This window comes from Selaginella moellendorffii, unplaced genomic scaffold (assembly GCF_000143415.4).
Source record: "Selaginella moellendorffii unplaced genomic scaffold, v1.0 SELMOscaffold_254, whole genome shotgun sequence".
NCBI classification, from domain to species: Eukaryota; Viridiplantae; Streptophyta; class Lycopodiopsida; order Selaginellales; family Selaginellaceae; genus Selaginella; species Selaginella moellendorffii.
Genome location: NW_003314512.1, coordinates 1 through 19054, shown reverse-complemented (window position 1 = coordinate 19054; position 19054 = coordinate 1). Strand labels below are relative to the sequence as shown.

Sequence of the window (19054 nt, the reverse complement as noted above, 5' to 3'; positions counted from 1 at the left end):
CTGATGACATATGACTTTGCCATCCAAGGTACCTCCACGTATTGGAAAGCCTCTTGGAACCAGAACGAGTGATTATTTTCAGAGTTCCATGGGTCGATGACAAGGGAGAGAAGCATGTAAACCGGGGGTTCCGTGTACAGTTCAATCAGGCTCTCGGACCTTATAAGGGTGGTCTTCGTTTCCATCCGTCTGTTAACTTGAGCGTTCTCAAGTTTCTAGGCCTCGAGCAAGTATATTACAGTCGAGGCTAGTTCCACGTTTCTAACGGCTGGACGTTTTTGTAGACTTTAAAGAATGCGCTCTCAACATTCAGTTTCGGTGGTGCTGAGGGTGGCAGTGACTTTGATCCGAAGGGAAAGTCAGACACCGAGGTTCTTACAATTTTTTTTGCTAAGGACGCATCATTTATATTTACTTCCAGGTGATGAGATTTTGCCAGAGCTTTATGGATGAGCTTTTTCATCACATCGGTCCTAATCAGGTGTGTCAGTGTGTCTCATTTTACGGATCATTTACTTATTTGTCTTTTGTAGGATACGCTAACTGGAGATATTGGCGTTGGATTCCGGGAGCTTGGTTATCTCTACGGACAATATCGGCGACTGACTGGAGAATTTGAGGTAGTTCAAAGCCGTGAAAGTTATCAATTATTGTAATTCTTTTGTACAGTGTGCTTTAGTTGGAGGCCGGAACTTGCTTGCAAACTCCAATTTACATGCAGAAGCTGCTGGTCATGGCCTGGTGACTTGGACTTGATGAGATCGTAAATTTTTATTATGATCTTACGTGTTTTCCAGGTGTATTATGCCAAACATGTTCTGGCGGACTTGAACAGGGATATCAAGGGCTTAAGGTTGTTTCTGATTCTACAAAAATATATCACTCGTGTTTTTTAATTTGCTCGTTACAGGTGCCTTATCAGTGGGTCGGGTAAGCTTGCGATGCACGTCATGGAGAAGCTTATAGCTGTAGGAGCGGTCCCCGTTTCCTTATCTGGTAAGCGTGAATATAGTCCGGGCCAGAAAGACCAGTCTACTCTTATCAGATTCCAAAGGTTTTTTACTTGACGACGAAGGATTCGATGGGTCCAAAGCCATGTTTCTAAAGGACATGAAGTCGCAGCAAAAGCCTCTGAGGTTCTTTTATCTCGAACGACTTGCAGTCTGTAACACTCGTTTACAGGGAGTATACAAGGAGATACGTAAGAGCGAAATATTTTGACGATGCCAGGCCTTGGGGCGAGAAATGTGATCTCGCATTCCCTTGTGCTACACAGAACGAGCTTAACCATTCTGATGCACTGGCAATTATCTCTTCAGGATGTCATGTAATTGTGGAAGGTAAGTATCATTTCGTTTCTACTTTTATGAACAACGGCTCTTGCAGGTTCTGATATGTCTTGCACGGCGGAAGCTATTGACGTGCTTAGGAAGTCGAAGATAATCGTGGCCCCTAGCAAAGCTGCAAATGCTGGAGGAGTAAGTCCGATAGTCGCTCACCACGCTCTTAGCTTTGAGTTACATACAGGTAGCGGTTTCGGGGCTGGAGATGGCTAGCAAAAGCAACCAAATGCATTGGACTGGCGAAGAAGTTGATACCAAGTTACAGGTACTATCATTTTTATTTCCAGTTTATTAACGTTTCAATTTAGGAGCTCATGAGGGACATCTATCAAAAGTCCGTGGCAGCAGCTGCAGCGTGTGGCCACTCTAAAGATGGGCCAGAGTGAGTTGTTTTCTCTTTTTGTTTTGTCTGGCTACTCACCAGTGATTCGCAGAGCTCTAGTCCACGGTGCCAACGTAGCTGGCTTCTTGCGTGTCGCGCAGGCGATGCTTGAGCAAGGATGCGTGTAAAGTGCGTTCTTCTCTGTCAATTCGGGAGAGTATCTTACATCATCGTTTTATTCCACTCGTCGAGAAGCACGCGGTGCTAGCTATCAAGGGACAACCAAAAGGAGGACATTTACAGCTGAGACCCTGGGTCAGACGAGCTCAATGGAGTCATTTCGCTTTCGGCAAAGCCTCGCAGCTTAGACCACCTGTACTTCTCTGGCCAGTATCTGCGTCAAAAATGGACGGTCAGTGAAATCCATTTCGTGGTTTACTCTTTTGCAACTACTTACTGTTGTAGTCTCTCTCGTAGCGTTCGCCGCACAGCAGCGTTGAGGCCGTAGGCTATGGAATTGAAGAGGCCCTGGAACAAGAATAATGTAAGAAACTCTACTCTTTATACGGACTCTCGTAGCGATTGGATAGAGGCACGGACCATGAGAGAGGCAGTGCCTACGTCCAGCAAGCACAGCCAGAAGACTGGACGCTGTGGAGCAATGAAGCTTTGGATGCGATTCATTGTCCCACACGTCCAGGAACCGATTAAAATCAGAGGATAGTATCCCAGCCTGTTCATAATCTAAGAGAAGAAAAATCAAACCAAAGTTTAAAACCAGCGACAACGCGAGTTATACCTTAAGATCGGCTTTTATCTCCACTTGGCGCTGTCGATCCGACATGCCAGCAGCCATCTGCAAAAGCAAGAAGTTCCATATCGCGGAAAAAAGAGACCCTCTTGCTTGCTTACACGGCTCGCATAGTTGAGCATACGAGTAACTTGGAAATAAATAAAACCATTGAACAAGATGGCCCCCCACAAGGGAACGTAGAAACTTATAAACCGAAGGACCTGGAACAAAGAAAATGGATCGATCACACAATAGAGAAGCTCCAAGCAAAGAGATTACCTCTCCGGCTTTGGTCTGCACCCAGCACCAAGCTCCAACTTCGCCATAGTCAGTTCCCACAGATGGAAGAACAGTCATGATAAGAGAAGCTCCTGGAAAACATGGAGAAGTGGTGTAAAACCATGAAACTTTGTGCGAGGAAGAGCATACCCCAGACGTAAAGATGAAAGATTGGACCGAGCTCTTCCACATCTGTTTTGTGCCTCACCACAGTTCGATGCAACGTAAACGCGATGGCGGTCGTCCATAGAAACGATGCCACCGAGAAGAACTGCGTACAGTAGCCTTGCATGTAGCACAAGAAGCCTCGTCTTCCAGGATCACTGCCACACTGCACCACTGTGAGTGAATCCAGCCACAAGCGAAGAAACAAAAGGAAAAAACGATAGAAACGATAGAAAGTTGGAAGAGATCGTCTTCCAGGATCACGAAGAAACAAAAGGAAAAAAAAACGATAGAAACGATAGAAAGTTGGAAGAAATCATCTTCCAGGATCACTGCACCACTGTGAGTGATCGAAGAAACAAAAGGAAAAACGATAGAGAATATCGAAAGCTGGAAGAAAGCTTACCCCAAGAGATTGAAGAAGCTGCAAAACATATCCTGGCAAAAAAGAAGAGAGATTGGAATGAAGAGCTCGAATGGAATCCAAAGAACTTACAGAGAGCGAGAGGTAGAAGACGAGGCGGAATGAGAACTTGCGAAGCTCCTTGAAGAGGAGGAAGCACGCGACGATGAAGAAGGATCCAGCGAAGGAGAAGGCGGAGGCGCCCACATTTATCCTGGAGATGGCCCGCGCCTCCTCCGCGCTCAATCCCGCGATCATCCCTCCGCCAGATCTAAGATCATAGCGTTTGCCCTAGCATTTGTCCTATGCCCTAATGCTCTCCATGGAATCGCAGGGCAAGGAGAATGACAATGTCGTGGTCGATGTGCTGTTCTTCGCGAGGGCGCGCGAGATCGCGGGTGTGTCGCAGATGAAACTGGAGCTACGCGCGAGCTCCACCACGCGCGACTGTGTGGAAGAATTGCTATCGCGATTCCCGGGATTGGAGGAGATCAAGGGCGTTCTCATTGTAGCGCTCAATCACGAGTACGTTTGCGAGCCATCGCAGCTCAAGCACGGCGATGAAGTAGCCCTCATCCCGCCAGTGAGCGGAGGATAGTGACGAAGGCATATTCCTGGCGAATGTACTCTGTGTACGGACGGAATAAAATGGGATGTACGGGCGTGGCCCTAAAAGCGCCCTATACCCGACGGTCCAGATCGGTGGCTGACTCACCTTGATCTAACGGCTCCGGCCCGGAATGGCCCGATGCATCTAGAATATTCACGAAGGCGTGGACGGCGGGATGGCCCCGAGAGGCGATCCTACGGCTTGTGGGTGCCCGGGTTTTCTAGAAAGTTCTGCTAGAACCGTGCCGGTCTTTATAAAGAAGCCCTCCCAAAGGAGAGAGGAAAAGAAGAGAGGTTGTGAGATTCAGCTATGGCGAAAGAAGGTCCCGCTGTGGGGATTGATCTGGGCACGACGTATTCTTGCGTCGGTGTGTGGCAGCACGATCGGGTGGAGATCATCGCCAATGATCAGGGAAACAGGACGACGCCGTCGTATGTGGCCTTCACCGACACGGAGCGGCTGATTGGCGACGCCGCCAAGAACCAGGTCGCGATGAATCCCGTCAACACTGTCTTCGGTGAGTGGAATCTCTAGCTAGATCTAGGAATTCCGATCGAAATCTGCTTGATCTAGTCGAAATCTAGCCTTTTCTTGTCGAAATCTAGCTTTTTCTTGATGCTCTTCATGTAGATCTAGTTCTCGGACCTCTCGTCTGACTGTTCTTGTGCGATTTCTTTCTCAGATGCGAAGCGTTTGATCGGCAGGCGATTCTCGGACTCTTCGGTCCAAAGCGACATGAAGTTGTGGCCATTCAAGGTCACTGCTGGTGCCGCCGAGAAGCCGATGATCACGGTCACCTACAAGGGCGAGGAGAAGACCTTCGCGGCCGAGGAGATCTCTTCCATGGTCCTGAACAAGATGAAGGAGATTGCCGAGGCCTTCTTGGGCGCCACTGTGAAGAACGCGGTCATCACGGTGCCCGCTTACTTCAACGATTCGCAGAGGCAGGCCACCAAGGACGCTGGTGTCATCTCTGGAATGAACGTCATGAGGATCATCAACGAGCCCACCGCCGCGGCCATCGCCTACGGCCTGGACAAGAAGGCGACGAGCGCTGGCGAGAAGAACGTCCTCATCTTCGATCTGGGTGGCGGGACCTTCGACGTCTCGCTGCTGACGATCGAGGAGGGTATCTTCGAGGTGAAGGCGACTGCCGGAGATACTCACTTGGGTGGTGAGGACTTCGACAACAGGATGGTGAATCACTTCGTCCAGGAGTTCAAGCGCAAGTACAAGAAGGATATCAGTGGAAATCCCCGGGCGCTGAGGAGACTGAGGACCGCTTGCGAGCGCGCCAAGAGGACTCTCTCGTCCACTGCGCAGACGACAATCGAGATCGACTCGCTCTTCGACGGCATTGACTTCAACACCACCATCACCCGCGCCAGGTTCGAGGAGCTCAACATGGACCTCTTCAGGAAGTGCATGGAGCCGGTGGAGAAGTGCCTGAGGGACGCGAAGATGGACAAGAGCAGCATCCATGATGTTGTGCTCGTTGGCGGCTCCACCCGAATCCCGAAGGTGCAGCAGCTGCTCCAGGACTTTTTCAACGGCAAGGAGCTGTGCAAGAGCATCAACCCGGACGAGGCGGTGGCGTATGGGGCCGCGGTCCAGGCCGCCATCCTGAGCGGGGAAGGCAACGAGAAGGTCCAAGACCTCCTCTTGCTGGACGTGACGCCGCTCTCGCTTGGGCTGGAGACCGCCGGAGGTGTGATGACGGTGCTCATCCCCAGGAACACGACCATCCCGACGAAGAAGGAGCAGGTGTTCTCGACGTACTCGGACAACCAGCCTGGAGTGTTGATCCAGGTGTACGAGGGCGAGCGGACGAGGACCCGGGACAACAATCTGCTCGGCAAGTTCGAACTCTCTGGGATTCCTCCTGCGCCTCGGGGTGTCCCGCAGATCACTGTGTGCTTCGACATCGACGCGAATGGCATCCTCAACGTGTCGGCCGAGGACAAGACGACTGGGCAGAAGAACAAGATCACCATCACCAATGACAAGGGTCGGCTGAGCAAGGACGAGATCGAGAAGATGGTGTCCGAGGCCGAGAAGTACAAGTCCGAGGATGAGGAGCACAAGAAGAAGGTGGAGGCGAAGAACTCGTTGGAGAACTACGCCTACAACATGAGGAACACCATCCGGGATGACAAGATCGCTGGGAAGTTGGATGCTGACGACAAGAAGAAGATTGAGGACGCGGTGGAGCAGACGATTCAGTGGCTGGATCAGAACCAGCTGGGCGAGGCGGACGAATTTGAGGACAAGATGAAGGAGCTGGAGAGCATCTGCAACCCCATAATTGCGAGGATGTACCAGGGAGCTGGAGGGGCCCCGGGTGATATGCCCATGCCCGGTGCTGGAGCCGGCGGGTATCCGGGTGCTGGAGGTGGTGGTGCCGGGGCGGGCGCCGGCGCCGGTCCCAAGATCGAGGAGGTTGATTAAGCTCGAGAAAAGAAGCCGAGGTTTTGCTTGTGAAATTTTTTTATATTTAGAAAGAACCGCATTATCTCCGGTGGTTCCGAGTATTGCCGAGCCTCTCTTTTACGGGCCATAGTGTGCTTGGTCTTAACGTGAACTGAACGTGAACTCTTTTGGAACGGTGATATCCATGAGTTTGGATCGCAAAAGGGTGTTGGAACTGGACGTTGAGATCCTCGACTCGCTTCATCGCTTTTGATCGATCAATTCGATTGGGTCGTTGGACAGAAGCCAAAGCTCAAGTCTTCAAGCGAGAGTGTCAAAGGTAGAAATAAAAAATAACAAGAAAGAAATGTACTCAAATTTTGAGGAACAAGGGACGCTTTGGCCATTTTGGCAATTACATACAAAGTTGTAATTAATCCATTAGGATTTCATAATCGATTTGACTTTGGGTTTTATGTTTTCCCTGTAAGAAAAATACTTTATTTGATCACTTTGTCTATTAAAAATACCATAAGAAATTGAATGCTCCCACTTTTTACTTCTTCGTTAAGAACATTTAATAATAAAATTTATACCATTTAACATAAATATTTTAATCAATAAATTTTTTTGAAGGAAAATATTTTTAGTATATGATTTTTTTAAAAAAAAAATCAAAAGTGTTTCATAATTGTTATTATACTTTAAATTATTTTAAAGTTATATAATCTGAACAACTGAATAAACGATTATTTGAATCAACACAACTTCTTAATCGACAAAACCTTCCTCGTGAACAATTTACAGTAGATGGTGAATCGTATGATGCAAGCCCTTGCACAGGTGACAAAGATTGTGGTGAAGAAGCAGTTGGGAGGGTGCCAAGGGAGGAGTTTTGCTGCATACTTCTGAATACAATCCTTACCAGTTGCTGTGATTTTAAATGACTTTTTTAAAGTTTTCCTACACAACTTTCACATGCGAACTGTTCTGTTTTAGGGTTTCTGTTCTTGCTATGTAGCTCGAAAATGGAGTCGCACTTTTTTTGGGTGGAAAATACGCGCACTTTCTCGTAGAGCTCGATGGGGATCGCTCGGTAGCCACTTCCTCAAATAGATTCTTAATCATTCCCAGTGTTGCGTGTGTGTGTGTGTGTGTTTTGCTCAAGAACACTTAGAAGAGAAAAAAAAATGGATCTGGAGAGCTCCGGCGATCACGCCTCGCTAGAAAGCATCAAGCCATCGTCGTGTTCCATTGCCCATGGAAGCGCTGCCCGCTATATCTATGGGATTATTTTCATGCTCACCACTCTCATCGCCTGGGTGGTGCGAGACTACAGCCACAGGGCTCTCTCCGAGCTTCATTGTAAGTTTCGTTTCTCTTCATTCTTCCATTTTTTATCCCAAGTTTTTATTGGTTTGAAGCTGTGTGTATCAGATTTGGAGGGTTGCCTTGGAGGCCACAACTGTCTTGGATCGGAAGGTGTTCTTCGCATCAGTTTTGGCTGCTTTGTATCCTTTGGAGAAAACTTTCATTCATTGGGTTGAGTTTGTTTTTCCAGAGTTCCTAAGCTGAACTTGTATGATCCTGCATCTGAAGTTCTATCCCTCAATCTGTCAGTGTAAGGTTATCTTCTTCTCAAAGTTCCAAGCCAGTACTTTATATTTCTTTCCAAAGTTGCTATCAAGGTTTTAGCTCCTCTGGTTCCCGGCGAGTTTTTCTTTCTTCGAGTGTCTTTCCTTGACGCAGACAACTTGGAACTTGAAGGTGTTCTTCCTCGTCATGTTTGTGACAACCGTTGGAACAACACGTCTGTATGGAGCGCGAGATGCTTGGCACAACGGATGGTGGCCTGCCAAAGGCGTTATGTGGGTGATTCTCATGGTGCTACCCTTCCTTGTTCCTCCATCGTTTATCCACATCTATGGTAAGTTACACAAGCTCTACGATACAAACGCTCACCGTGAGATCTTCCACTCTCTTTTGCTTAACAGGAGAAGTGGCACGCTATGGAGCTGGGTAAAACTTTTTGTTTTCTTGCAAGAAAACGTAGCAAGTCCTCAAATATTGTTTTCCTTGTAGGATTTTCCTTCTTATCCAGCTTCTGAGCGTTATCAATTTCATATACTGGTGGAACGAAGAGTGGCTCTCCGAGGAGAAATGGTGTGTAAGTTAACATTTGTCTTGTGCTACTTTCCTTTTGATATATCTTCTTTACCTTTTTGTTTTTGTGTAGCAAGGCTCCCATGCTTGTGGTTGCTTTTGTCAGCTTTGGAGCCTCGATCGTTGCCACAACGTACATGAGCCTGTGGTTTGCTCCACATATATCTTGCACGCTCAACATCTTTTTCACTTCCTGGACGGCCATTCTCATCAATGTCATGACCGCTATTTCTCTCCACTCCAAGGCAAGTATTTCACATACAAATGGAGTTTTCCTTCATCGTTTTTTCCTTCTAGGTGAATGCTGGACTGATGACCTCGGGGTTAATGTCGGTTTATCTGTGCTTTCTCTGCTGGTCAGCCATAATGAGGTACAAAAATCTCTTTTTTCTTGTGTAAAACCTCGCAAGCTTCAACTTTTCCAGTGAGCCATTGTCCGAGGCATGCAACACAAGACCGAGGCAAACCGGGAAGAGCGACTGGTTAACTCTGTTGGTAAAGCATTGACACTCACTGAATGTTTAATTCCATAGTGGGGAATTTTCAGAGTTTCGTGATTGCCTTAGCGGCGATTGTGATGGCTGCGTATTCCACCGGGACAGACTCACAAACATTTTGTGTAAGTCGTTGTCTCTCACAATCTTCTCTTGTTTGATTCTTGTTCGTGTATCAGCTGCCCAAGAAAAGCTTCGAGCTTGACGACGAAGTGCCTTACGGCTATGGCTTCTTCCACCTCGTCTTTGCTCTCGGCTCCATGTACTTCGCCATGCTTTTCATCGGCTGGAACCTCCATCAAACAATGCACAAGTAAGAGCACAAGCTCTGGGATTCTTCTTTTCTAGTCTTTGTGTTTCCTTGATCAGATACAGCATCGATGTTGGCTGGGCCAGCGTGTGGGTGAAGATCGCAAACGAATGGGCAGCAGCAGCGATTTACAGTAAGCTCAAAAGATGAGATCTTGGTGAAAATAAAATAAAATTCACATGACTGGGTTGCAGTTTGGACGATGATCGGGCGATTTGTCCTGAGAAACAGAGAGTTCCCATGAAATTTCTTTGGATTGCCCAGACAACAATAAAAGTGCTTACTGTGTCCTTTTGATTATAAACAAAGGGTTAAACCGAGTTATTAGATAACCCTTTAGGTTTAGGGTTTTGGAGCTGGAGCAATGACGCTCTTCCACTTCTTCAATTGCGCCGCGCTCACGTTTGGCCCGCACGCTGTCTACTACAAGGCGACGCCACTGTGAGTATCAGTCTGATCTGCCGATCCGAATTTGTCTCAGATTGACGCCATGATTGCCTTAGATCTGAGTATGACACTGTTGGGACGTGTGTTAAGGCCGCGCTTGTGTATCTGGGGACTACATTGATCAAGGTAAGCGTTCTCGTGCATAGAATCTACATTCTTTTGGTGTGTTTTCGAGAATCTACATTGTTTTGGTGTGTTTTCGACCAAAAATCTCTGGATTTGCTATGCAGCTTGTGCTTTTCGCAACGTTTTTACAGGCATCGGATAACGATGATTTCCATCCATCCCAAGTAAGTGAAGGCATTCAAAGCGAGCGAGGAGAGAAAAGAAGAAAAAAAAAAGGCCAACTTTTAACGTTTTTTGTTTTCTTTCCAGGAGATGTTGAAGGCGCTTATCGGTTTTCTGGATGTAGCCGGCATGTATTTCGCGCTCACTCAGCTCACGTACCGGAACATCTCTCAGAATCACAAGTTCCAAGCCATTGGGCTCGGTATGTTTTTCTTCCTTTATTTTTTCTTTCGAGCGCAGCGCAGCCTTGGAGCTGAAGAGCAGCGTTTTAAAGTTTTTAGATCTTCACAGGATGGGCGTTTGCGGATTCACTGCTGCACAGGCTCGCACCGCTGTGGGTGGGAGCAAAAGGCCACGAATTCACCTGGGACTATCTTCTGCAAGGAATTGAAGCAAACGTGAACCTGGTAAGCACCCTTGTGCTGTCTCGAAGTTTTTCTCGACTTTCGTTTTTGCTGTGTCATCTTTTGTTCGAGTTCACGAATTGTTTCTCCTGTGTTTCCAGGTTCTTACAGTGTCTTTGGCCGCTCTGGGATCGTTAATGTGGCTTCGAAAATCCAAGCCGTCGGCATTAGTTCCAATCATCTACACCAGCGCTGGAATCCTCGCAGCTATGCCGTCGATCAGCAGGTTCCTCCCTTCATTTAAAGTTCTTCCGTAGTTGCTGGTGGTAAGAGCTTAAAAGTTTCGTTCGTCTCTATCCTTTCAGCTACTTGCATCGAGGACTTAAGTGGGATTTTTCCAAAGTCGTGGGATTTGAGATGTCGGCAGCGGTTGCCATGGCTTTGGTAACTTGGCGTCTCTTCAGTGCGTGCCAGAGGCCTCAAGCATGACAAGAAGGTGCAAATCTTTTTCCTGGAATTTTTTGAATGGAATCGCAATCTCACTGTAAGGCTTTCCAGCCAAAAGCCTTACGAAACGCTCCAAAATTCCTTTCTTCCGGAGAGAATCGGAGATCTCACTTATTTGATTTGGAGGAGAGTTGCTCTGGGACGAAACAAGAAAGAACAAAGAAAAAGAGAGAGAGAGAGAGAGAGAGAGAGAGAGAGAGAGAGAGAGAGAGAGAGAGAGAGAGAGAGAGAGAGAAAGCTTTCCTGGAATGGTGGTGAGCGAGCTGCTTATCCAAAGATCACATCATTCATGATAACGGTACCTTCTCTCCTGTCGATCGATCGAATCGAATCAAAATGGCTGCTGCCGGCTGATGGCGATCGGGCTCTGCACCATCTGTCGTCCTCCGCGAGTGTTGCTCCAAATCAGCACCCCGAACTGCGTCTCCGACTCGCCCGCCGCCACAGACCGCGACGACTTGGCCGTGATGCTCATCTGAAACTCCATCTTCTGGTTCCTTTTCTGGAACTCGAGCTTGCTGGGCTTGACAGTGATCTCCACTCCCCTCGGCGCCACCACCCTCGCAGTATACAAAGACTTCGCCGGCCCAACGTTGGTCACAGTCCTTGACACCGTGGTGGTGTAAGCCTTCTGGCTCAGATCAAACACCACCGAGAAGGACGGATAGTTGAGGCTGCTGGGCCGGTCCCTCGTCGTGCTGTCCTTGCTACACGAGAAGTGACTCCGGGTGACGGTCGACCGGGCCCTGCTCGAGTAGTTCAGCCCGCACAGGAACCTCTCGTAGTCCCGCACCGACAAGTCGTACACCAGGCCCGGGTCGAGAGCGCTCACGGGGTCCACGAGCCCGGATCCAAAGTCGAATGGCGTGGAAGAGTTGGACGTGGCCTCGTCGCCGATTACGTGCCCGGACTTCCCCTCCATTGTAGAAGTTGTCATGAGCGCCGAGCGGATGGCGGCCGGGCTCCAAGTCGGGTGTGCCGACTTGAGCAGCGCGGCGAGGCCACTGACATGAGGACAGGCCATGGAAGTCCCGGACAGGATGTTGAACTTGACGCGTCTCGTGTCCGCCGAGAGCCCCGTCGGCCCCGCGTCGCCGGTCCACGAGGCCAGAATGTTGACGCCTGGAGCCACCAAGTCGGGCTTGAGTATCTCGGGCGTCTCCGGGTTGGGACCGCGCGACGAGAAGGACGCGATCACTGGCGCGTTGCCGGAGCCATACACTGTCCCCAGGAACTCTATCGTCGCGGTTGGATTCCTGGTGCTGTGCATGTACTTCCGGATCACGCTACCGGACCGAGCTCCCACTGCTGTCGCCGGGAGAAGATGGCTGTCCGCGACGAGGCCTTCGCCGTCCGCGACCGCGTTTGCGAGGATCATCCCGGCTCCGCCCGCCTGGAGGACGTTGTATCCCTTCTCGACGCGAGGATTGCTCCCGCGCTCGCAAAACACGATCTTTCCCTTCGCCGCCTTGGGATCCAAGGTGTTCTTCATGCACAGCGACGCGCTGTACGAGTCGTTCTTGGTGTTGGGCTTCGGGAACACGAGCTTTAGCTGCTGGTGGTGAGGGAGTCCTTTCCCACTGTAGAGCGACACCCCCTGTATCACCATCCCATTGCCCAGCTTCACATTCGCGGGGAAGCTCCGGTCCATGGTGCTGGCCCCGACGGTGGTGATCCAAGGCGCGATGTTGGTCACCGACATATCAGTCGGGCCTTCGTTCCCGCCCGAGCAAGCCACGAAAATCCCCCGCTCCATGGCCGCGAAGGAGCCGATGGCAATGCTGTCGAGGTAGTAAGGCATCACTCCACCGCCGACCGAGAGAGAGATCACGTCCACGCCGTCCGAGACAGCGCGGTCGAAAGCCGCGAGGATGTCCGAGTCGAAGCAGCCCGACTGCCAGCAGACCTTGTAGGCGGCGATGCGTGCCTTGGGCGCCATGCCGCGAGCGGTGCCGGCGGCAAAGCCGAGGAGGTCCGCGCGGTACACGTCCCGCCCGGCGGCAGTGGAGGCCGTGTGCGTGCCGTGGCCGTCCGAGTCCCTGGGCGACTTAAATTCGGTGGTGTCGTTGATAGGACCGCTCATCGCCTCGTAGCCGCGGTAGAAGAATCGCGCACCGATGAGCTTGCGGTTGCACAGCTTTGGATCGAAGCCCGGGCCGGCCTGGCAGGTCCCCTTCCACCGCGATGGAACCGGCGACATCTTGCGATCGTCGAAGCTCTGGCTCTGCGGCCACACGCCAGTGTCGAAGATCCCCACGATTGCCTCGGAGCCATAGGTGGAATCCTTCCAGAGGAGCGATGGCGCGTGGTTGGACTGCTCCAGATGCAAGAACTGTGGGCTATACGTCGTGTGGAGCTTCTTGGCGGAGTCTGGAAACATGTGGATGAATCCCGGGGCGGATTCCAGCGCCGCCGCCTGGCGAGCGCTCATCTTGGCCGCGAATCCGTGCATCGCCGTGTTGTAGATGTGGATGAATTCGGCCGCCGGGGCGGCGGCGTGGATTCCCGACGCTGCTGCGAGAGTGGATTCATACCAGGATTCGTGCGTCCGAAATATCGCCGGCATTGCTCCCTTGTCCATCCTCACAATGTAAGTCTTGCGCGAAATCTCCTCCTCGTCGCATCGGAACCGCGACAGCGCCAGCAAGAACACGAGGGCAGCGACCCGGATCTCCAGCCGCGCCATGGAAAGATCGAAAGATCGATCGATCGATCGATCAAGAAGAGCAAAGATTTCAAGAACGGGGGGAAAGAATCACTGCGCAGGGCCGCAGATCGCCGTCATTGCGGTAGAGATTTCCAAGACGATCATCACGACGCAGCCCTGGCAGGAGGAAGCGCGAAGAAGGGCGAAAGAACGAAAAGAGTAGTAAAACCCTAGGAGGAGGAAACTATACCAATGCCAGTGAGCCAGTGAGGCGACCCTGCCATACCAGCATCTCCAGGGAATCTTTATCCCTGCGCCACCCACCATGGGCCATTTCATCCGCGTTCCGTACGGGTGTGTTCCAAGGAAGTTGGACCGGATATTGACGGCCTCCAATCACCGTCGGATCTAGCGGCTGGGATCTCACCCCATCTTTTTAAACGCGAGCCTTTATAACGGCTACACTTTAATGTTTTAAAGGAGTGTGCTTGGTTTTTTTTTTTTTGTACCAAAGAATCACACCGGCTGTATTGGCATTCACCACTGCTCGGCAAAATTCTCGCTTCCAAGAAACCAGTTTTCTTTCTCCTCTCTTTCGCTCGCTCGCTCTTCCGCGAGGACGACTGGATCGATCGAATGCTCTCCCGGACAAGTACAGCCAAGTTGTGGAAGAAAGTTTTCTCCCATCCCGAAAAGCTTGACGCATTATTCTCGCCCGCGTATACATCTTCTACCTGTGAAGTTGAAAGGACAGGCTCTCACACGGACTCCTTAACAAAGTAGAAAAAAGAAAACGGACGCGTACTCACTCTATAGACTCGAGACATCGCCTCAAAACTGGAGGGCGAGCTGTGCGCTGCAAGGACTTCATGTAATACTTGGAGCCTCTCGTGAAGTCTATTCCGGACCGCCTCGCCGCCGGCAGTTGCTCCAGGGGGCACTGGAAAAATCCCCTGCTAACGAACCTGGAGAAACATAAACAAAAACGTTTTTTTTTTTCTTTTTTCATCCAAAGATCGTAAAGATCGACGAGAGTGTTTACCAATCTGCGGCGCGAGTTGTCAAGAGGAAGAGATACTGGCAATCCATTGCAGCAGCCTTTTGCTCCACATAATCTGCAATCGCGAAACCGGTTAGTTTCGATGCTCCGCATAGGAAACAATAAACTAGAAAGATGCATGCACGAACCGAGTAGGCTGTCGCCTTGGCCGTGGCCGCGACACTCGGGAGAAACAGCGAAAGCTCCAACTTCTGCGCATTTGTCTTTGAGGAAAGGGTACAGTGCGCAGCAGGCAATTAACGATCCTTCTCTTTCCACGACGACATAATGCTCCAGCTCCCCTCGTAACTGTGGAGAACATCTCATTGAGAGCCATCGGAATCGAGAGTGAATAAACAAAGTACCTTTTCCCGCGACCTTTTCACGAGTATCCCACTTTCTTCCAGAGGACGCAATAACTTCTCTACATCCTGAAGATCGTCCTTGGTGGCACAACGAATGCCTTCGTACATATCACTGTATTGAGCATTAAATCATCAGTCAAAGATCCAAACATCACAAACAATTTAAAACTGATGAACAACGAGACTTTACCTTGCGATCATCGTGCCTATTCCATCTCTGGTGTAAAGCTCAAGGAGAAGAGCTCCCTCAATGGTACCATCCAAGAGATGGACCCGCCTTACCCCTGCCTAAGGACCAGCACGGCACAGCTTCAATTTCGCGAAAGAAAAAAAAATATTCGAAAGCTCCGAAGTTCTTACCCGACAAACGTGAACAGAGGCCGTCAACTCCGATAAGTATCCTTGTGTCCGCACCAAGCCACCAACAGCAAACCCCTTCCCGCAGGAATCATAGTTCTCTTCGCTGAGTGCTAAGTCGCCGGTGGACGCACTCACATAAAAACCGCGCCTTTCATTCGTGAAAGGAACGTCCGCTAGACCGAGACTTTTCGCGTAGCTTGCCCCCGCCAGAGCCTTCACGTAATCGGCAGCGATGTAACTTTGGCTTGCGCGCTGTCTTATCAGCTGGTCGGCCCGAAGAAGTGTCATGAAGCGAATCAGGAATCCATTCTCGTCAAGAACCGGACCGTCGAGCAGGCACAAAAGCTTGTCAGCCTGAAGAGCCACCGCGCACGCCGTCGCCACCTCGTACGTACTAAAAGCGTTTTAAGAAAAAGAAAGAAAGATCAAAGATCAAAGGCAATGGATGCTTACTTGCAGTTTAGAACCTCTCCCGTGCTAGAATACCCAAGATTGCTCATCAGGACGATGCAGTTCTTGTCGAGCCTCTCTTTGATGCGTTCCGCATCAATCTTTTTCACTTCTCCAGTCGCTCCAAAGTCCACTCCATTGACCACGCCTCTTCGCTGCACAGTTCAAGCCCAGATCGTTACGCAGATTCTCATCACGCCTTCACGAACCTTTGCTGACAGAAAATTCCCACTCGCAACACCCAAGCCGGACTCGTGCCACCTTTCATTCTCGCCATGCCGACGAAGAACAGGGATGCTTGGTCCCCGTGAGAGCTTCGCCTCTATCTCGACGCGCAATTTTCCAGCCGCCTCCATGGAAGCATCGAGAGCGTGAGCATCAGTTATCCTGTAAGCTCCAACATATCTCGGCTCTCTACCTGCAATCTACAAGCATTTATTAGCTGTTTGTGTCGTTCCTCTGGAATCCAACCTCTCTTTTCCGCTCGAAAAACTAGAGTCCCTCCTCTCGCAGATCCAAATCTCCTTACCCCTCTCCCGGAGAAGATCGTCGATTTGGACGCGGACCCCCGGAACGAGCACAATCTGATTCCCAATCCATGGAGCAGTGAAACATCCTGGCAAAGTCGAGGCAAATCAGCCAGGAACAATTGAGATCACCACAAGAACCTGCAAGATATTGTCTAGAGTCTCTCGCTTTGCCAAAATCTCGCCTGGGACAACGATCACGAATGTGCTGCCGCGATGGCCTTGGATGTATGGCCACGCTTCCCTGAACCAATGCACATAATCCCGGTGGTTCTCTCTAACCGCGCAAGAACCGTTGGTATTTACTGCCGCCGCCGCCAGAGGACTTGGCAATCTCCGCACGGAGCGAGCGATCGGGGGAAGCTTATTAGGCGATGGAAGCCAATGCAAGCGTGATGGTAGCGATCCAGTAGCTCTCCCTCCTCCTCCACAAGAGCAATTTACCTGTTTGGTGAATACCCACGATTGCCGATCCATTGCCAGGCATTGAGATGCGGCCCTTTGATCCATTGCCAAGCCCTGTGATGCTGCTCTTCGGCAAGAGAAATCTACGGGCAAGGATGCGATGATGCTTTGATGCTCTCTGATTGATGCCAACATTGCCCTAAAGTACAAGTCTATGTCAGTAAAAGCCTGCAGCTAGAATGCACCTGGAAAAACGCGGCGGCTAGAAACAACACGTCACTACCAGGTCTCTACACCACGTGCTACAACGTAATGAATTCAAGTTAAAATTTTGCAGCTGATGTACGTTGACGACCTTTGGACGACCTTTGGATCACCTGTTTCAACGTTCCTTCCGCTCTTTCCTGTCAATGAAGAGGTACTACAACTTAAACTGGATATAAAAATCAAATGAATCTAGTCACAAACAAGAAAAGCGATGAGATCAAACCATCAAGCAATGAATCTAGTCACAAACGAAACGGTGGGAGACCTTTAACCATCAACCAAAGAACCTTCACAAAGGATCAGGTAGGAAATACAAACATCAGACAAAGAATCACAAAACACACACAATGAATCTAGTCACAAACGATGAGAGATCTTTAATCATCAACCAAAGAGCCTACACAAAGAATAAGTTAGGAAATACAAACATCAAACAAAGAATCACAAAACAGACACACACAGAGAGAGAGAGAGAGAGAGAGAGAGAGAGAGAGAGCTTTCTTACTTGACGACTTGAGGCTTGAGTTTTGGAAGCTTTAGCTTCTCCTCCCTGGCCTTCTTCTCCACTGCGAGGAGCTCCGAGCTTATAACTCGCGTTTGCTGTGGCTGATAGTTTGGATCGTCCCACGTATGCAGCTCCTCGAATGGCACCAGCAGCGGCCCCACGTCCTTCCACATTAGCTGCTCCTCGTCGCCATCTTCGTATCGGACCTGATGACAAGCTCACAGATAAGAAATCCATGCAGAAATACTTCTTTCGAGACCAAACCTTGTAGCGTCGGTTCCTTCTGTCGTAGTCCGCAACTTCGCCGCGAAAGACCCTTCCATTGAATCTCTTCCTCAGCTTGCGTCCCCGGAGCTTGATTCCCCGGTCGAACGGCGATGGCTTGCTCTCGCTCGCGTTTAAGTTCGTAGAAGTAATCGCTGTGGAAGGAGTAGCAACCTCGAGAGATTTTGGAGACGGCTCCGGCGACTCCAGCACCTCGGGTGGTTCCGGAAGAGCTAGCTTTGCCGGACTCAGCTCCACCAGGCTTGGCTCCACAATAGACTCCACAGCCACGGTCTTCTTCTTCTTCTTCTTCCGCTTGAGATTCGCACAGCTCTCCTTGAGTTTCCTCTTGAGCTCCGCTGCGATGACCTGACGCCGCCTCGTCAACTCGTCCACTGGAGTCGGCTTCTTGGGTCTCTTCTGCCGCTTGATCGCCAGGGTGCCATCGGATCCCTCCTGTTTCGCGAGCCTGCGCTTCTTCTTGTAGCCCCTCCACCTCTGCAGCGTCAAGACGTGCTTTCGTTTCTTCTTGGGCTTCTTCCTCAGCCTCTCCAGATCGCTCTCGTTCAAGCTGCAATCACTGTCGTCGTCGACTCCGTCTTTCCTATCCCGCTCTTCATCCTCTTCGTCGTCGTCCTCGTCTTCACTGTCGATCTCTGGCTCGTCTTCTGATCCGTCCTCGCTTAAACTGTCTAGGCTCTCGCTATCTTCGTCATGGCTTTCCTCGTCATCCTCTTCGTCCTCTTCATCCGCTTCCTCGCCACTACTGATTGCGTCAACCTCTTGTTGCAGCTTCACGGGAGCAACGGATTTACGTGGCCTTTTCTTCGTCGCCACCACCTCGAGTTTGCTCTGAACCACGACGTCCGCAAGCATGTCCATCTTCTCCATCCTTTGCACTTCTTGAACTTGCGTGATCACGATGGCGTTCTCGTTAGACACTTGCTGGATCCTTGCTTCCCGTTCATAATCACTATTCTTCGCCTTGACATCATCCTCACTATCTGTAGCTGCTTCAGAGTTTGTAGACTGTTCTCCTGGTTTATCTTGCTGGTCAGCACTTGGCTCTTTTTTCTTTTGCGAAAATCTGGAAAAAGGAGAAGAGATTCGCCAAGCAAGCACAAAAAAATTGTAAAGATTACCTCTTGAAAATGATTTCTTGTGGGATATACTTCTGTAGTTCTTCCCATTTAATCTCCTCAGTTTGGTCGCCCTCGAATCTCACCTACAAAAGCAAAGACACGAATTTTAAGAAAACTGACAACGGCAAATCCGAAGAACAAAACCTTGTAAAGTTTGGTCTCGGGATCATATTCTTCCACAGTTCCAGGAGGTCTTTCTTGTAATG

The 19054-nt window shown here is 50.0% G+C and overlaps 8 protein-coding genes and 1 pseudogene across 11 annotated transcripts; 5 read left to right on the top strand and 4 right to left on the bottom strand.

Annotated features, from left to right (window-relative positions):
* Positions 1-14: 14 nt before the first annotated feature.
* Positions 15-2449, top strand: LOC9648520 (NADP-specific glutamate dehydrogenase; the record flags this gene model as incomplete). Its single annotated transcript, XM_024667932.1, has 13 exons — positions 15-230; positions 285-371; positions 422-481; positions 534-620; positions 670-741; positions 798-853; positions 911-996; positions 1046-1136; positions 1183-1340; positions 1387-1478; positions 1528-1608; positions 1652-1725; positions 1778-2449. Coding segments are annotated over 13 exons (1236 nt in total), but the record flags the coding sequence as incomplete, so codon positions are not given.
* On the bottom strand, positions 1603-3581 carry LOC9648518 (G-protein coupled receptor 1). 2 transcript variants are annotated; one of them, XR_002991445.1, is made up of 10 exons: positions 3399-3581; positions 3309-3340; positions 2888-3060; positions 2738-2829; positions 2578-2679; positions 2465-2521; positions 2266-2409; positions 2123-2193; positions 1765-2059; positions 1603-1709 (listed from the first exon to the last, which is right to left on the bottom strand). XR_002991445.1 is itself a non-coding variant. In XM_002994353.2 (9 exons), exons 1-9 carry the CDS (start codon positions 3561-3563, stop codon positions 1963-1965), a joined length of 933 nt encoding a protein of 310 aa, XP_002994399.1. In that variant the 5' UTR covers positions 3564-3581; the 3' UTR covers positions 1603-1962. The 2 variants fall into 2 exon arrangements, 1 of the variants encoding a protein (XP_002994399.1); XM_002994353.2 differs by having other exon boundaries at positions 1603-2059.
* An 11-nt stretch (positions 3582-3592) lies between these two features.
* Positions 3593-4025, top strand: LOC9648517 (molybdopterin synthase sulfur carrier subunit). Its single transcript, XM_002994357.2, has one exon. The coding sequence runs from the start codon at positions 3619-3621 to the stop codon at positions 3901-3903; it is 285 nt and encodes a 94-aa protein (XP_002994403.2). The 5' UTR covers positions 3593-3618; the 3' UTR covers positions 3904-4025.
* A 153-nt stretch (positions 4026-4178) lies between these two features.
* LOC9648516 (heat shock cognate 70 kDa protein 2) lies at positions 4179-6524 on the top strand. Its single transcript, XM_002994356.2, has 2 exons — positions 4179-4432; positions 4598-6524. Exons 1-2 carry the CDS (start codon positions 4225-4227, stop codon positions 6361-6363), a joined length of 1974 nt encoding a protein of 657 aa, XP_002994402.1. The 5' UTR covers positions 4179-4224; the 3' UTR covers positions 6364-6524.
* Positions 6525-7514: 990 nt separating this feature from the next.
* Positions 7515-9581, top strand: LOC9648515 (probable serine incorporator). The gene is made up of 12 exons (XM_002994355.2): positions 7515-7689; positions 7762-7835; positions 8092-8251; positions 8319-8343; positions 8407-8487; positions 8561-8732; positions 8785-8858; positions 8913-8982; positions 9035-9106; positions 9161-9294; positions 9351-9424; positions 9486-9581. The coding sequence occupies exons 1-12, from the start codon at positions 7515-7517 to the stop codon at positions 9533-9535; spliced, it is 1161 nt and encodes a 386-aa protein (XP_002994401.1). The 3' UTR covers positions 9536-9581.
* Positions 9582-9646: 65 nt separating this feature from the next.
* LOC9648519 (transmembrane protein 147) lies at positions 9647-11194 on the top strand. Of its 2 annotated transcripts, XM_024667930.1 has the most exons (8): positions 9647-9732; positions 9795-9864; positions 9969-10028; positions 10114-10228; positions 10318-10433; positions 10532-10656; positions 10736-10866; positions 10929-11194. In XM_024667930.1, the coding sequence occupies exons 1-7, from the start codon at positions 9656-9658 to the stop codon at positions 10857-10859; spliced, it is 687 nt and encodes a 228-aa protein (XP_024523698.1). In that variant the 5' UTR covers positions 9647-9655; the 3' UTR covers positions 10860-10866; positions 10929-11194. The 2 variants fall into 2 exon arrangements, with proteins under 2 accessions (XP_024523698.1, XP_002994400.1); XM_002994354.2 differs by having other exon boundaries at positions 10736-11173.
* Positions 10868-13671, bottom strand: LOC9648522 (subtilisin-like protease SBT1.5). Its single transcript, XM_002994352.2, has one exon. It carries the CDS (start codon positions 13561-13563, stop codon positions 11209-11211), a length of 2355 nt encoding a protein of 784 aa, XP_002994398.2. The 5' UTR covers positions 13564-13671; the 3' UTR covers positions 10868-11208.
* Positions 13672-13989: 318 nt separating this feature from the next.
* On the bottom strand, positions 13990-18023 carry LOC9648521 (annotated as a pseudogene). Its single transcript, XR_002991446.1, has 13 exons — positions 17707-18023; positions 17443-17648; positions 16407-17074; positions 16268-16354; positions 15948-16156; positions 15742-15893; positions 15289-15682; positions 15119-15216; positions 14929-15040; positions 14713-14872; positions 14567-14639; positions 14334-14489; positions 13990-14258 (listed from the first exon to the last, which is right to left on the bottom strand). The product of XR_002991446.1 is annotated as a probable amino-acid acetyltransferase NAGS1, chloroplastic (transcript).
* Positions 16994-18931, bottom strand: LOC112343868 (nucleolin-like; the record flags this gene model as incomplete). Its single annotated transcript, XM_024667931.1, has 3 exons — positions 16994-17074; positions 17443-18793; positions 18879-18931. Coding segments are annotated over 3 exons (1485 nt in total), but the record flags the coding sequence as incomplete, so codon positions are not given.
* Positions 18932-19054: the final 123 nt, after the last annotated feature.

Excerpts from the sequence above, each read along its gene's own strand:
- LOC9648518 (XM_002994353.2), bottom strand. The coding sequence starts at position 3,563 with ATGATCGCGGGATTGAGCGCGGAGGAGGCGCGGGCCATCTCCAGGATA. Across the intron at positions 3,061-3,308 it reads AGCTTCTTCAATCTCTTGGG|TGATCCTGGAAGACGAGGCT; the intron begins GTAAGCTTTCTT and ends GCAGTGTGGCAG. Across the intron at positions 2,194-2,265 it reads TAGGCACTGCCTCTCTCATG|GGCCTCTTCAATTCCATAGC; the intron begins GTCCGTGCCTCT and ends TTCTTGTTCCAG.
- LOC9648517 (XM_002994357.2), top strand. The coding sequence starts at position 3,619 with ATGCTCTCCATGGAATCGCAGGGCAAGGAGAATGACAATGTCGTGGTC.
- LOC9648516 (XM_002994356.2), top strand. The coding sequence starts at position 4,225 with ATGGCGAAAGAAGGTCCCGCTGTGGGGATTGATCTGGGCACGACGTAT. Across the intron at positions 4,433-4,597 it reads TCCCGTCAACACTGTCTTCG|ATGCGAAGCGTTTGATCGGC; the intron begins GTGAGTGGAATC and ends TTTCTTTCTCAG.
- LOC9648515 (XM_002994355.2), top strand. The coding sequence starts at position 7,515 with ATGGATCTGGAGAGCTCCGGCGATCACGCCTCGCTAGAAAGCATCAAG. Across the intron at positions 8,983-9,034 it reads GCGACTGGTTAACTCTGTTG|AGTTTCGTGATTGCCTTAGC; the intron begins GTAAAGCATTGA and ends GGGAATTTTCAG. Across the intron at positions 9,295-9,350 it reads CTCCATCAAACAATGCACAA|ATACAGCATCGATGTTGGCT; the intron begins GTAAGAGCACAA and ends TTCCTTGATCAG.
- LOC9648519 (XM_024667930.1), top strand. The coding sequence starts at position 9,656 with ATGACGCTCTTCCACTTCTTCAATTGCGCCGCGCTCACGTTTGGCCCG. Across the intron at positions 9,733-9,794 it reads TACTACAAGGCGACGCCACT|ATCTGAGTATGACACTGTTG; the intron begins GTGAGTATCAGT and ends TGATTGCCTTAG. Across the intron at positions 10,657-10,735 it reads GCTATGCCGTCGATCAGCAG|CTACTTGCATCGAGGACTTA; the intron begins GTTCCTCCCTTC and ends CTATCCTTTCAG.
- LOC9648522 (XM_002994352.2), bottom strand. The coding sequence starts at position 13,563 with ATGGCGCGGCTGGAGATCCGGGTCGCTGCCCTCGTGTTCTTGCTGGCG.